The 14301-nt window shown below is 48.3% G+C and overlaps 1 protein-coding gene across 1 annotated transcript in view; it reads left to right on the forward strand.

Annotated features, from left to right (window-relative positions):
• The window catches only part of LOC119964167 (homeodomain-interacting protein kinase 4-like), a 44399-nt gene that overhangs the window by 8706 nt on the left and 21392 nt on the right, over positions 1–14301 (forward strand). The window contains exons 3-4 of the mRNA XM_038793459.1: positions 2860–3217; positions 10100–10154. Of these exons, the coding sequence (XP_038649387.1) occupies positions 2860–3217; positions 10100–10154 (413 nt within the window). The remainder of the gene's footprint in view (positions 1–2859; positions 3218–10099; positions 10155–14301) is intronic.

Genomic DNA, 14301 nt, shown 5'->3' on the forward strand with positions numbered 1-14301 from the left:
CTCAACACTAAGTCTCCCTCCAGAAAAAGGAAGTGGGAGTAAAGCTGTATTGGGACATTTGACCTGTGTCGAAGCATTTACAGGTCCAGCTCCACCCATTCCCTGCTCCCCCCTCACCAGCCTCGAACACTAAAAAAGAAAGCCCTATAAATTCTGGGGCAACATGGTGGATCAGGTGAAAGTCTGCTCAGAGGAAAATGACCCTGGGACAAGAGAAAATAAATCAACATATAATAATAATAATATAATAATAATCTTTATTGTCACAGGTAGGCTTACATTAACACTGCAATGAAGTTACTGCGAACATCCCCTAGTCACCACACTCCTGTGCCTGTTTGGGTACACGGAGGGAGAAATCAGAATGTCCAATTCACCCAGCAGCACGTCTTTTGGGAGTTGTGGTAGGAAACCGGAGCACCCGGAGGAAACCCACACAGACACAGAAAGAACGTGCAGACTCCACACAGGCAGCGACCCAAGCCGGGAATCAAACCTGTACCCCTGGAGCTCTGAAGCAACAGTGCTAATCACAGTGCTACCATGCTGCCAGCTGTGCTTCTAAGCTTGCCACTTGCAGGTGACTGGAATATCCAGATGACCTCCAACAATTGGTCTTAGTGGCCATTGGCTAGTTGAGTTACAAAATAGTACCATTCGCCTCTTCACGTCTGCTCTGTATTCAGTATGATCATGGCTGACCCGCTATGTCAATACCATACTCCAATGCTCTCCCCTTAACACCTTTCAAATCTAGAAATCTATCCATTTCCTTCTTAAATATATTCAGTGATTTGGCCTCCACAGCCTACTGAGATAGAGAATTCCACAGGTTCGCCACCCCTTGAGTGAAGAAACTTCTCCTCATCTCAGTCCGAAATGGCCTACCCTGTATCCTGGGACTGTGACCCGCTGTCCCCTGTTCTAGACCCTCCAAACAGAGGAAACAATATCCCTGTATCCAGTCTGTCCAGCTCTGTCAGAATTGCATACGTTTCGATTAGATCCCCTCTCATTCTTCTAATTTTCAGTGAATACAGACCCACTTGACCCCATCTCAACAATCCTGCCATCCCAGGAATCAGTCTGGTGAAAGTTCGCTGCACTCTCTCTCCAGCAAATATATCCTTTTTTAAGTAAGGAGACCAAAGGCACGATCCAAGGGGCACGCTGCACTCTAAAAGCAGTGCGGCACAGTCAGCAAGGCCGATAAAAGCCGGGAGACCCCGGGTGCGATTCTCCGCAACGGCCGATGCCGGAGTGAAACCCGGAGTGTTGCTTGCGTCAAAGCGGTGTGCTGAGAATGACGCGGCCGGCGGCGCCTAAGTGACGTCAGGCGTGCATGCGCAGGTTGGCCAGCTCCAACCCGCGCATGCGCAGTTGCCGTCTTCCCCTCCACTGCCTTCAAGATGTGGCGGCTTGATCTTGCGGGGTGGCGGAGGGAAAAGAGTTCGTCTCTTAGAGACGCCGGCCCGATGATCGGTGGGCACCGCGGGGGTGCGAGAATCGCGGGGGTGCCAGAGCGGTCCTCCCACGATTCACCCACCCGCCGTGGGGATCGGAGAATCGCGCCCCCCATTCCTGGATCTACCCGGCTTACAACACCTCGTAAAATCCAACACAATCTCATGAGATGTTGCAATGTAAAGTCCGCCGATTCTGGGCGGGATCACTATTTGGCAAATCTGCATATTAGAGTGAGATACCTAGTCTCACTCTAATGTGCAGATTCCCAAGGTACCTGAGGCTTTGGGATTCATCCCCTTTGCCTTGGAAACTTTGGGCGAGCACTGTTTGACACTGGTTTCCACAAATGGGGAACAGATGGAATGACACTCGTGGTGGTCTCCCAGGGGATCAGAGGCCCCTCTCTGCATACAGGTTGATGCCCTGCCACCAATAGTGGCCTGGCACTGCTGGTGCCACCTGGGTACCACCCTGGCACTGCCATGATGCCCAAGTAGCACTGCCAGCTGGCATGGGCACTACCAGGATGCCAAGCTGGCACTTTTTTGCACACACTCAATGGGGCTGGGTGTGCCCTGGGGAGAGCTGGGGACCCTTCCATACTGCATTTGGGTTGGGAGGGTCGGGACGTCATTCAAAATTGGCGTCCCGATCTCTCGCTACACTTGAGAGTTCTGGCGAACTGATTTCCCCAGTGTACTAATCAGGGCGATGTGTGGCCTCAGCTGCGCATTTACTGCTGAGGCCCCTTATACACTGCAACTTGTGTTGTATAGCCATGTGTTTCTTGCCGCTGCGAGCGCTGGGAAACACGCGGCTAAACGCGCTCGCTATGGGACTTTGCTCCAAATTAGTTGAATTGCGCCCAAAGCTTCACACAATACTCCAGGTACTGTCTCACCAAGCCCCCGTAAACTTGCAGTAAGACGTTTTTGTTCCTGGACTCAAATCCTCTTGCACGTGCAATTTGCCTTCCTGACTGCTTGCTGTGCCGGCAGTCCACTGAACCAATATGGCATTCAGTACCATTTGCCCCACTTATGTTCTCTTGCATTACAGAGGTCATTTTGGGACTCCATGGGCAATCATAGTGCCCATAAAATGTTAACTTACAACCCAGCCATGCACTTGCCCAGTACTGTGACATATTTCTTCCACCAAAAGAAGTAGAGGGAAATTCTGCTTAAGGAGCAGACTGACTTCTGTTTTGTCAAGTAGTGTTTTGGATGCCCTGCATTATTCCCCTTGTCATATTTTCAAACTCCCCATTTTCGTTCTGTCCTCCCCATCCCTCCACCTCCCTTTTTTTCCATGATACCTCTTGTCCATCACTTGATTTAACCCCGACCCTGGTTACTGTTACTCACTTCATCAATTTTTGCTTTCTGACAGGAGAACAGCAACATGAAATCTTTACCAGAAGAGGAGAATGTCAGTAGTAAAGAGCAGAAATTAGCTCACCATCGGGCAAAACAAAAGACTGTTAACATTTTTGGACGGATATGGCCCCGGCCAAGGAAGTCAGCACCCACCGAGCAGCCAAAGGAGAGTGTTTCCTCTGTACCTATACTGAAAGGGCGGTCTCTAAAACACCAGCATGGAGAAGGTGGTTTGCTTCTATCTAAAGGGTGGAGTACATTAAACGTTGGCAGATGGTCGCCCCAGCTACGCATCAGTGAAAATGCATCATCCTTTAGTGCATCTGAGAATGAGCAACTCGACAGTAACTCCACTATAGATGAAGAGGATGGTAAGAGTAAACTTTGGAATGAACAATCTTTTTTAAAGAAACAGTATTTGAAAGCCAAGAATCCCATGGAACAAAATAATGCTCAACAGGGCAAGAAAATGAAGAAACTCAAAAAAAAATTTTAAAGTCAGAAATGCACCACGCATCAGGCTGATTGACATTGGAAAGTGAAGTAAGGATTAACATTTGCAGAGAGAGAGACAGTGGCAGGGACGATCACATAGAGAGGCAGGGATGGAAAGGTAGGCAGGCCAGCAAGCAAGGAGAAAGATGGGTACTTTTGATGATCTACCCAAACCTTTGGTCTTGGGGGCATAAGCAAATCATATCAAATACTTACTTGTCTTTGAAATGGGCTAAGATTCTTGGGGAAACGTTTTGCTATTAGTTGTGTGTTTTAAAAAGGACTTGAGTGTTCCTAAGCTGTTGTCTTCTTCCTTCCTGAAAAGTCCACTGTGATTGGCTTACGAATCCATGGGTATGGAGCACCCTTTGATAACTTGTCTTTTCATTTCTTAATCTGGGTAGTTAATGTTGACAAGCTATTAAAACATTGGCATTGGAAAATGAAGTAAGGTTTAACATTTGCAGCTATGGATGTATATGCTTCCCATACAGGGCCACTGAATAGCAATCAGGCCTGAGGCCCATGATTGAGTGTTCTTTCTAATCTTCTGAGCCATGCTTGTCCAGACCAATGACAGTCCCTCTATGACCCTAACCTGAAGCCCTTATGCCTGCACGGCTGTTACCTGGTGCCTTTGCCAACTTTGCCATTGGAGAAGGTTCAAAATATTGTTTCATTAATGCGTTTGAACTGTGTAAGACCAGTGAGTACATAAGGCGTTAAAAAATATTGATGTAAGCCAATCAGGTTCCTCTATGAAATAGGTGGAGTGTAGACTGAGGCACAAGAAGCTCCTGAATACCTTTGACAACGATTTTAATTTGCAGCAGCCTTCTCGACATCCTAGAACCCTAGAATCCTTACAGTGCAGAAGGAGGCCATTTGGCTCATTGAGTCTGCACTGACCCTTTGAAAGAGCACCTTATTCCTGCAACCCCACCCTAAGTGGCAAACTAGCATGGCCAATCCACCTAACCTGCACAGCTTTGGACTGTGGGAGGAAAGCCACACAGACACGGGGAGAACGTACACACTACACACAGTCACCCGAGGTCAGAATCAAAACCCGGTCCCTGGTGCTGTGAGGTAGTAGTGCTAACCACTGTATCACTGTGCTGTACATTGTTTATATTTCACCTTAAAACATGTCCATTTTAAGAGTAAAATTGTTTTGAAAAATGCCTTAGTTGCTGTCTTATAATATTTGATTCTGTCCCTCATCTCATTTGAACTCCATGCATAACCTCGGCACTTCATAAAATTGGTGCTCAGTTCAAACCAGTGTTGAGATTTAGAGCTCACATATCACCAAGATCACCTATTATGAACTTTACAATATCCACTACTTCTAACGTACCTGCTGAAAGCCTCGTTTCTGCGTCTATCACCTCCGCACTCTGAACCTATACCTCTCAAGTTGCAAAAACTGCAAACCACTCAAACCTACATTGTTCATCAGCTGCTCCTTACTAACTCCTGACAATCCATTCTATTATCCTCCATTACTTACCAATCCCTCAATGTACTGACCACAAAATCCTTTTGACCATCCTCCCATGACCTCACTTCACCCTTTATGTAACCTTCTCCAGCTTTACACTCTAACATGCACCACCCGCTTTTCTGCACCTGGTCTTCCGAAGGCATCCTAATCGCCTCTGCCCTACCATTGATGAAATCTCACCAGCTTGCTTTTTGTCACATCCTTCCTCAATCTCTCCACCCTACCTTCAAGCGGCTCTTCAATCTCACATTCAGTCACCTCCCCTAACTCTACCCATCTGTGGTGTCTCAGTTGCCCCCCCCCCCCCAACCCCCATTTGCCATCTTTCAATTGACGGACAACATTGCTGCTAATGAAAGACACACTATAAATATAAGTTTATTCTCCTCATTTTTCACATTTTCTCCCATATTTACACCCAACAATAAACAATAATCAGTAATGAATGTAATGTCAATCCCCATATCAAAAAAAACGATCCCATCCTCCCACCAAACCCCAAACATTGGCCCGCATGTTAACATAAACAAATGACAAAAAGGAATCAGGAATCACCCATAGTCACCATTAACACATACAGTCCCCCTCCCCCCAACCCTCCAAGCCCTCACGTTCGATGTGATCCAATTCTCAAAAGTGTATCATGAATAAGGCCCATGAATTGTCGAACCCCTCCATCCTTCCCCTCAGTTCAAATTTGACGTATTAAAGTGTTAAGAATTCCAGCAGGTTCCCCCTCCACCCTAACAGAATCCGCCTTCAGGCGGTCAACGAGGCGAAGGCTACAACATCTGCCTCCGCACCCTTTTCCAACCCCGGGTGATCCGACACCCCAAATACGGCCTTCCGAGGGCCTGGGTCCAGTTTCACGTGCACAACTTTGGAGATTACCCTAAACACCTCCTTCCAGCAATCCTCCAGCTTTGGACCGTACCAAAACATATGAATGTGGCTTGCCCCCCCCGGCAATGTTCACACACATCTTCTACCCCCTCAAAGTAGCCAGCTCATCCTTGACCTTATAAGGTGCGCTCTATACACCACCGTCAGCTGTATCAGCCCCAACCTCACACACGAGGTGGAGGCGTTCACTCTCCGAAGCACCTCACACCAGAACCCCTCCTCCATATCCTCTCCCAACTTTTCCTGCCATTTTACTTTGATCCCTTCTAGCGGCGCCTTCTCCTCCTCCAAAATAGGCCTGTAAACCGCCGATACTACCCCCTTCTCCAGTCTCCCTGTCGTCAGCACCTCCTCCAGCATTTTGGAAGCTGGCTCTACTGGGAAGCTCTGTATCTCCTTTCTGGCAAATGTTTCGAACCTGCATGTATCTAAATATGTCCCCCTGCTACAGCCCATACTTCGCTCCCAGCTTCTTCAATCCCGCAAAATGACCTCCAAGAAATAAACCTTTTAGTGTCCTAATTCCTTTCTCCTCCCATCGCCGAAAGTTTCCATCCCACTTCCCTGGCTCAAATCTATGGTACCCCTGAATCGACATTTCCCGTCACCCTGCCCCCAACCTGAAGTGCTGTCGAAACTGCCTCTAAATTCTCAACAAGTCTATTACTACCGGATTCCCTGAGTATCTACCCAGGGCTGTTGGGAGAGGCACTGTTGCTAGCGCCTTCAATCCTGACCCCCTACCCAAACTCTCCTGCATTCTGACCCATTGGAAGTCAACCCCTCTGACCAAGCTCCGTACCTTCTCCACATTCGCCGCCCAGTAATAATACATCAGGTTCGGATGACCCAAACCCCTTGCCTGCCTTCCTCTCTGTAGTAGCACCATTTTAATTCTGGCCACCTTCCCTCCCCATATGAACGAGGTAATCATCCCTTCAATCTCTCTAAAAATGCCTTTGGCAGAAAAATCTGCAGGCATTGAAAAATAAACAGGAATCGCAGCAGCACATTCATTTTAACACTACAAATATAAGTTGTTAAATTAATCAACTGATCTCTTTATGAAGAACCTAAATCACAGAATTTACATTGCAAAAGGAGGCCATTTGGCCGATTAAGTCTGCACTGGCCCTTGGAAAGAGCACCCCACTTAAGCCCACATAACCCAATGACCGGACCCAAACTTTTGGACAATAATGGGCAATTTAGCATGACCAATCCACCAAACCCACATATCATTGGACTGTGGGAGGAAACCAGAGCACCCGGAGAAAACCCACGCAGACACGGGGAGAAAGTGCAAACTCCACGCAGACAGTAACCCGAGACTGGAATTTAACCTGCGGCCCTGGAGCTGTGAGGCAGCAGTGCTAACCACTATGACACCATGCCGCCCTTGAAGTTTAACTGGAAAATATAATTTTCCCAGTTACAATTAATAAAATATACTCTGCTCCCCAGTAAGGGGGCGAGTGATAGGGTGCTCTCGGGGGTCTGGGTCGGAGGGGGGAAGATATCAGACATCTACAAGATAATGCAGGAGGCGGAAGAAGCATCAGGGGAGGAGCTGAAAGCCAAGTGGGAAGGGGAGCTGGGAGAGCAGATAGAAGACGGGACGTGGGCGGATGCACTGGAGAAGGTCAATTCTTCCTCCTCGTGTGCGAGGCTGAGCCTCATTCAATTTAAGGTGCTGCATAGAGCGCACATGACGGGGACAAGGATGAGCCGGTTCTTTGGGGGTGAGGACAGGTGTGTCAGATGTCTGGGAAGCCCAGCGAACCATGTGCATATGTTCTGGGCATGTCCGGTGCTGGAAGGGTTCTGGAAGGGGGTGGCAAGGACGGTGTCGAAGGTGGTGGGGTCCAGGGTCAAACCAGGATGGGGGCTTGCGATCTTTGGGGTCGGGGTAGAACCGGGGGTACAGGAGGCTAGGGAGGCCGGAATACTGGCCTTTGCGTCCCTAGTGGCTCGACGAAGGATATTAATTCAATGGAAGGACGCGAGGCATCCAAGCGTTGAAACTTGGATTAACGATATGGCTAGCTATATTCAGCTAGAAAGGATCAAATTTGCCCTGAGAGGGTCGGTACAGGGATTCTCCAGGCGGTGGCAACCTTTCCTTGACTTTTTAGATCAGAGATAGACGTTCGGGGTCGTGGCAGCAGCAACCCGGGGGGGGGGGGGGGGGGGGGGGGGGGGGGGGAGGGGGGGGGAGGGGGGGGGGGAGGGGAGGGGGGGGGGAGGGGAGGGGGGGGCAACAAGGGTCGTGGGGGGACATGCACGACTGTAACGCGGGCAAGTCTGCTCGCTGCTCATGTCTGAAACTGTAGGCTGCCTTGTTTGTTAAGGTTGCCTGGGGGGGGGGGGGGGGAGGACTGGTGCGCGCGAGAGGGCGGGCGAGGGAGGGACATTTGCCTAGAGGGATTGTGTTGTAAATAATTTAAAAATTAGTAGGGGTAAATGTTTGTATGGAAAAACTCTTTCAATAAAAATTATTTTAAAAAAAATAAATAAATAAATAAAATATACTCCCATGGTGCTGGGTGTAAACAATCTTAAAAAGGACAGGAGCGCGGTGCAAATGCATTTTGAAAATACACAGCAGCCCTGATTTATTAACCACACTGATAATTTTGAAGCAGACATCACACAAATGCAAGGGAGGGATGGGTAACAGGAAAGAAAATCAAGAGAAAACCACAGAGTCATGAGGAAGTAAGAGATAAAACTGTTCATTTAAATTTAGATTGTCAATTATTCCAGAGGAAATGGCAATCGGATGTGCTGTATAATGGATTATTGATTTATCAGCATCCATTTGCACATATGACCAAAAACAAATTAGGCTCCCAATATGTTTGTTTTCTTGTCACTCCCATCCAGAATCGCAGACTCACGGTCTTCTGACTTTACAATTGGCTACTCAGGAGTAGTTGATGAAGAACTCTCAATGTTCCCTCCACAGAAACAACAGGACTCTCCCCCATGGGGTTATTGATCTGAATGATCCCCTCTTTCTCCCCTCCTTTCCCCCCTCAGGCTGCCTTGACAACACAAAGTCATGAAGATGAAGAAATCAGAGCAAGAAATCAGAGATAGAGCAGCAAAGTCAGCTGAGCAGACAGTCAGAGGATTAATGTTGAAATATTTATTTAAAAGCACAAGAATTCAAATTCATTTGTTTCAAATTCTAAATTCATTTCAAGGCATGTGGCACGGTGGCACAGTGGTTAGCCCTGCTGCCTCAACGCTCGGGACCCAGGTTCAATTCCGGCCTTGGGTGTGGAGTTTACACGCTCTCCCTGTGTCAGCGTGGGTTTCCTCTGGGTGCTCCAGTTTCCTCCCAAAGTCCAACGATGTGCAGATAAAGTGGATTGGCCATGTTAAATTGCCCCATAGTGTCCAAAGATATGCAGGTTAGATAGGGTGGGGATGTGGGCTTAAGTGGGGTGCTCTTTCAGAAGTTCAGTGTAGAATTGATGGGCCAAATGACCTCCATCTGCACTGTATGGATTCTATTGAATTAATCAATCTATTGTGACCAGACACTGAAAACGTAGCCCTGTGCAATGATTTAATAATAATAATAATCTTTATTGTCACAAGTAGTTATTAACACTGCAATGCAGTTACTGTGAAAAGCCCCTAGTCACCACATTCCGGCGCCTGTTCGGGTACACAGAGGGAGAATTCAGAATGTCCAATTCGCTTAACAGCACATCTTTCAGGAATCGTGGGAGGAAACCGGAGCTCCTGGAGGAAACCCACAGATTGAATTACATCTGCAATGTAATTCAATCTGTTGTGTGCTTGATATTTTCTGTAGCGCCAGGTTGTTTCTAGTTGTATTGTGCCTGTATCAAACCTGTCATTCTGGACAATTACAGGATACTTAAAGTAATTGTATAATGTTGTATAATGATAGATTGCAATGTTACATTCAAAATATTAATAAATATACTGTTGAGCTGCTGGTTACGAGACTGTGGTATAGATTATTCTTTCTGAAAGTGGTACACCCATGTGTGGTCTAGAAAGTGGTGGGCAACTGATGACTTAGGTGTTTTGGATTTATAATGTGAAGCTATGAGGACGCAGGATAGTGAAAATGCAAGGAATGGGAGTGTGTGAAGCAGGGCCTGAGAGAGTGGGAGGCTTTGAACCTTGAAATTAATGATGAGTGGGTTAGTGGTGAACTTGCAGGTCTGTTGAATGGCGAGTCTATATTGCTATGGATGAAAGTATGCAAAGCCATCTGATAGTCAACTTGACAACTGTAACTATGGCCTTTTACCAAGTTAAATTTTAAAATATTATTCTTTATTTACCTATTTTTAACCATTAGGAAATAGGGACGTAACCTTTGGAACGGAAAACCTATCTGCAGATGGAATTAAGTAGTAAGTATAGTATATTACTATGTCTAGTAATGGAATCAATAAATGGTGACTGTCATTTGAGCTGCTCAAGCTGTACATTTATTATCATCCAAGATCTCACAAAAATAATGATTTTTTTTTGGGTGGGTAACTTATTTATGGCTCCTGAACCAAGCTGTGTCCCTCTACCATACCTGTGACTTGATTTCTTGTCTCTAACTCCACCTCAGGTCAATCATAACCCAAAGTTTATTGATGGTGTTACAGTTCACTTAGGGATCTAAATTACTGCGGCAGCATGAACTTTTCACATGCATGTTGTAGTCTGGAGCTATGGCTAGTGATGCTAGAGGCTCTGACATTCTTTCCATCACAAGGCTGACAAAGAAACTCTCTCACTACTGTCAGCTGCCATTGGAATGTAATGGAAGGAGTTGCAGGTTCACACATTGGCCTGTTTGGCTACATTACAAATGCACCTTCCTCATCCATCAAACCGTGGAATGAGACCCGAATCCAGAGTTTCTGGCTGAGAGTCAGGAATCATAGAATCCCATTTGGCCCATTGAGTCGACATCGACCTTTTGAAAGACCACCCGCCCTAGGCCCAATCCCCCACCGTTTCCATGTAACCCCATCCATCCTCTGGACACTAAGGGCGGAATTCTCCGCTCCCGCGAAAAATCGGGAAGGGCGTCGTGAACTCGGCCGAGTTTCACGACGGCCTCGGAGGTTGCTCCTCTCACCTTATTCACCCCCACCCAGGGGGCTAGGAGTGGCGCTCCGTAACTCTTGGCCGCCGGGCCTTGACGCTTGCGCCGAGAATGGCACGACGGCGGCGCCTATGTGACGTCAACCGCGCATGCGCAGGTTGGCCGGCTCCAACCCGCGCATGCGCGGCTGACGTCACGACGGCTGATAGCTCCAACCCGCGCATGCGTGGTTGCCATCTTCCCCTCCGCTGCCCCGCAAGACGTGATGGCTTGATCTTGCGGGGCGGCGGAGGGGAAAGAGTGCGTCGCTGTGAGACGCCGGCCAACGATCGGTGGGCACTGATCGCGGGCAAGTCCCCTCCCGAGCACGGCCGTGGTGCTCACTCCCCTCTATGCCCCTCACAAGCTTCAAACGGCACTTTGGCGACCATGTTCACGACGGCATGAACCGGTCATGAACCGTCATGAATCGGTCGGGAACGGCAGGCCGCTCGGTCCATCCGGGCCGGAGAATCGGCGGTCGCCGTGAAAAACAGAGAGCGGCGATGTTTCCGAGCGGGGGGTGGGAGAATCGCGGGGGGCGCCAGGGGGGCGTGTCATGAGTTGCCCGCCCCTCCCGCGATTCTCCCACCTGGCGGGGGGAGCGGAGAATTCCGCCCTAAGGGACAATTTAGCATGGCCAATTCACCCAGCCTGTGCATCGCTACATTTAATGTCATAGAACATACAGTGCAGAAGGAGGCCAGTCAGCCCATTGAGTCTGCACCTACCCACTTAAGCCCTCACTTCCACCTATCCCGGTAACCCAATAACCCCTCCTAACCTTTCTTTGTCACTAAGGGCAATTTATTATGGCCAAACCACCTAACCTACATGTCTTTGGACTGTGGGAGGAAACCGGAGAACCCGAAGGAAACCCACGCAGACACGGGGAGAACGTGCAGACTCCGCACAGACAGTGACCCAAGCCGGGAATCGAACCTGGGACCCAACAGCTGTGAAGCCACAGTGCTATCCACTTGTGCTACAGTGCTGCCCAAAATAACCCGAGGTCGGAATCAAACCCAGGTCTATGGCGCCGTGAGGCCTTGTGCCACCGTGCCACATACTTTGAAATGCATTTTGAATTTGAAACAAGTGAATTTGAATTTTCATGCTTTTAAATAAATATTTGGACATTAATCCTCTGTCTGCCTGCTCAGCTGGCTTTGCTGCTCAATGTCTGATTTCTCAGTATTTCTTCATCTCCATGGCTTTTGGACTAACTACTGAGCCCCGTGCTGCCCTCAATGGTACCCATTGTGCAACAAGTCCTTCTATCCTAGATTTTAAATCAAATACAATACTGCATCATCTTTCAATTAAGGTATTGAGCAATACTGAAAAAAGAGACAGACAGCTTTTCATCCTGCCCTGTTGCAGAATCACATCTAACGTTAGACATTATCTTCTGAGTTTTGCCAACACAGGTTGGCAGGTACAATTAATATTCTGCCTATTGTATGCACGTTCTCCCCGTGTCCGCGTGGGTCTCAACCCCACAACCCAAAGATGTGCAGGGTAGGTGAATTGGCTACGCTAAATTGCCTCTTAATTGGAAAAAAAAGAAATAGGTATTTTAAAATTTAAAAAATTCTGCCTATTGTAAACGGCCGAAGGAATGTGCTGTTCATATACAGGACATGTTGCCTGCAGGCAAAAGGAATAAGTCCAGACGTTGCACTTTTTTGAATAAATAACCATGGCAACATCTCAACCAATCAGAATCATCGTGCCAACCAATCAGTGATGTGTTGGGCAGGTTGGTTCGACGTTGACTGCAACTGGATGCAGGGAAGCTAGAAACAAACGTCTGACACAGGAGATGATCCAACACTGTTTTATTTAACTAGTGGACTGCTGTACATGTTCAGCTGTGGGTTGACACTCTACTAATCCAACTAATGACCGCTTACTGGCTTGACCAGACTTACTAGCTACCGCATGGTAATAGTGCTCACTAACTTGTGCACTCTGACTGTCTCAGTAGCTGGGTTCTGAGAGAGGGAGAGTCTTAATGGCCTGTGGGCTTTATAGTGGTGGTGTCCTGTCTGGTGATTGGTTGTTCTGTGTTGTGTATTCATTGGTCATCCTGTGTGTCAATCACTGCCTGTCTGCATCTCATTATATACATGAGTGGATATTATGACATTCCCCATTTAAAAAAAAAATTTTGGAACGTGGAGGTATTATACATGCCGGACTATGTACAAGTGGTGAGTTAACAAATTTATGTACATGGGAAGGTGTCTATCATGCAGATACAGAGCAAACTGAACAAAATTTACAAGAGTAGAGTCTATAGATTTAGTCTTTGAGGCGGGCGCCGAATTCTGGTCGATCGCCGCGGAGGTGGAGCAGGAGACGCCGGCACTTGGACAGGCGGGATTGCTGGCATTGCGGCGGTGTCGTGGACAGGCGGGATCGCAGGCAGATCGGTGGCCTCGTGGCAGGAGACGTCAGAGGAGGCATGATACCGGCAATGCGGTTAGGCGGTGGGAAGGGAACTCTCCGCCCTCCTGTTGCACCGGAGAATGGAGCCATCAGCCATTTGAACAATGAAAGACCTTGGGGCGGCCTTTCTGACAACAACAGTTGGGGCTGACCAACCTCCCTCAGGCAACTGGACGCAAACAACATCTGCTGGAGGCAGCGTAGGCAGATCAGTGGCATGAGCATCATACGCGATCTTCTGCTGGTCCCTGGACCGCTGCACTTTTTTTTTAAATATAATTTTTATTGGAATTTTTTACAGAAAATATAAAACATAACGACAAACAATGAAATGCAACAAAATAACCCATAATAACCGTACCACCCCCAGACCGTATTGACGCATGTATCACATCCCCCCCCCCCACCTTTTCCCTCCCCCCCCCCCCCCCGGGTTGCTGCTGCTACTGTCCCCGTACCCTATCGTTGAGCCAGAAAGTCGAGAAAAGTTTGCCACCGCCTAAAGAACCCTTGTACCGACCCTCTCAGGGCAAATTTGATCTTCTCTAGCTTAATGAAACCCGCCATGTCATTGATCCAGGCCTCCACGCTTGGGGGTCTCGCATCCTTCCATTGAAGCAAGATCCTCCGCCGGGCTACTAGGGATGCAAAGGCCAGCACACCGGCCTCTTTCGCCTCCTGCACTCCCGGCTCCACCCCAACCCCAAAAATCGCGAGTCCCCATCCTGGCTTGACCCTGGATCCCACCACCCTCGACACTGTCCTCGACAGAACTCCTCCAGCACCGGGCATGCCCAGAACATATGGGCATGGTTCGCTGGACTCCCCGAGCACCTGACACACCTGTCTTCACCCCCAAAGAACCTACTCATCCTTGTCCCAGTCATGTGGGCCCGGTGCAGCACCTTGAATTGGATGAGGCTAAGCCGCGCACACGAGGAGGAAGAATTAACCCTCTCCAG

This window comes from Scyliorhinus canicula, chromosome 4 (genome assembly GCF_902713615.1).
Source record: "Scyliorhinus canicula chromosome 4, sScyCan1.1, whole genome shotgun sequence".
NCBI classification, from domain to species: Eukaryota; Metazoa; Chordata; class Chondrichthyes; order Carcharhiniformes; family Scyliorhinidae; genus Scyliorhinus; species Scyliorhinus canicula.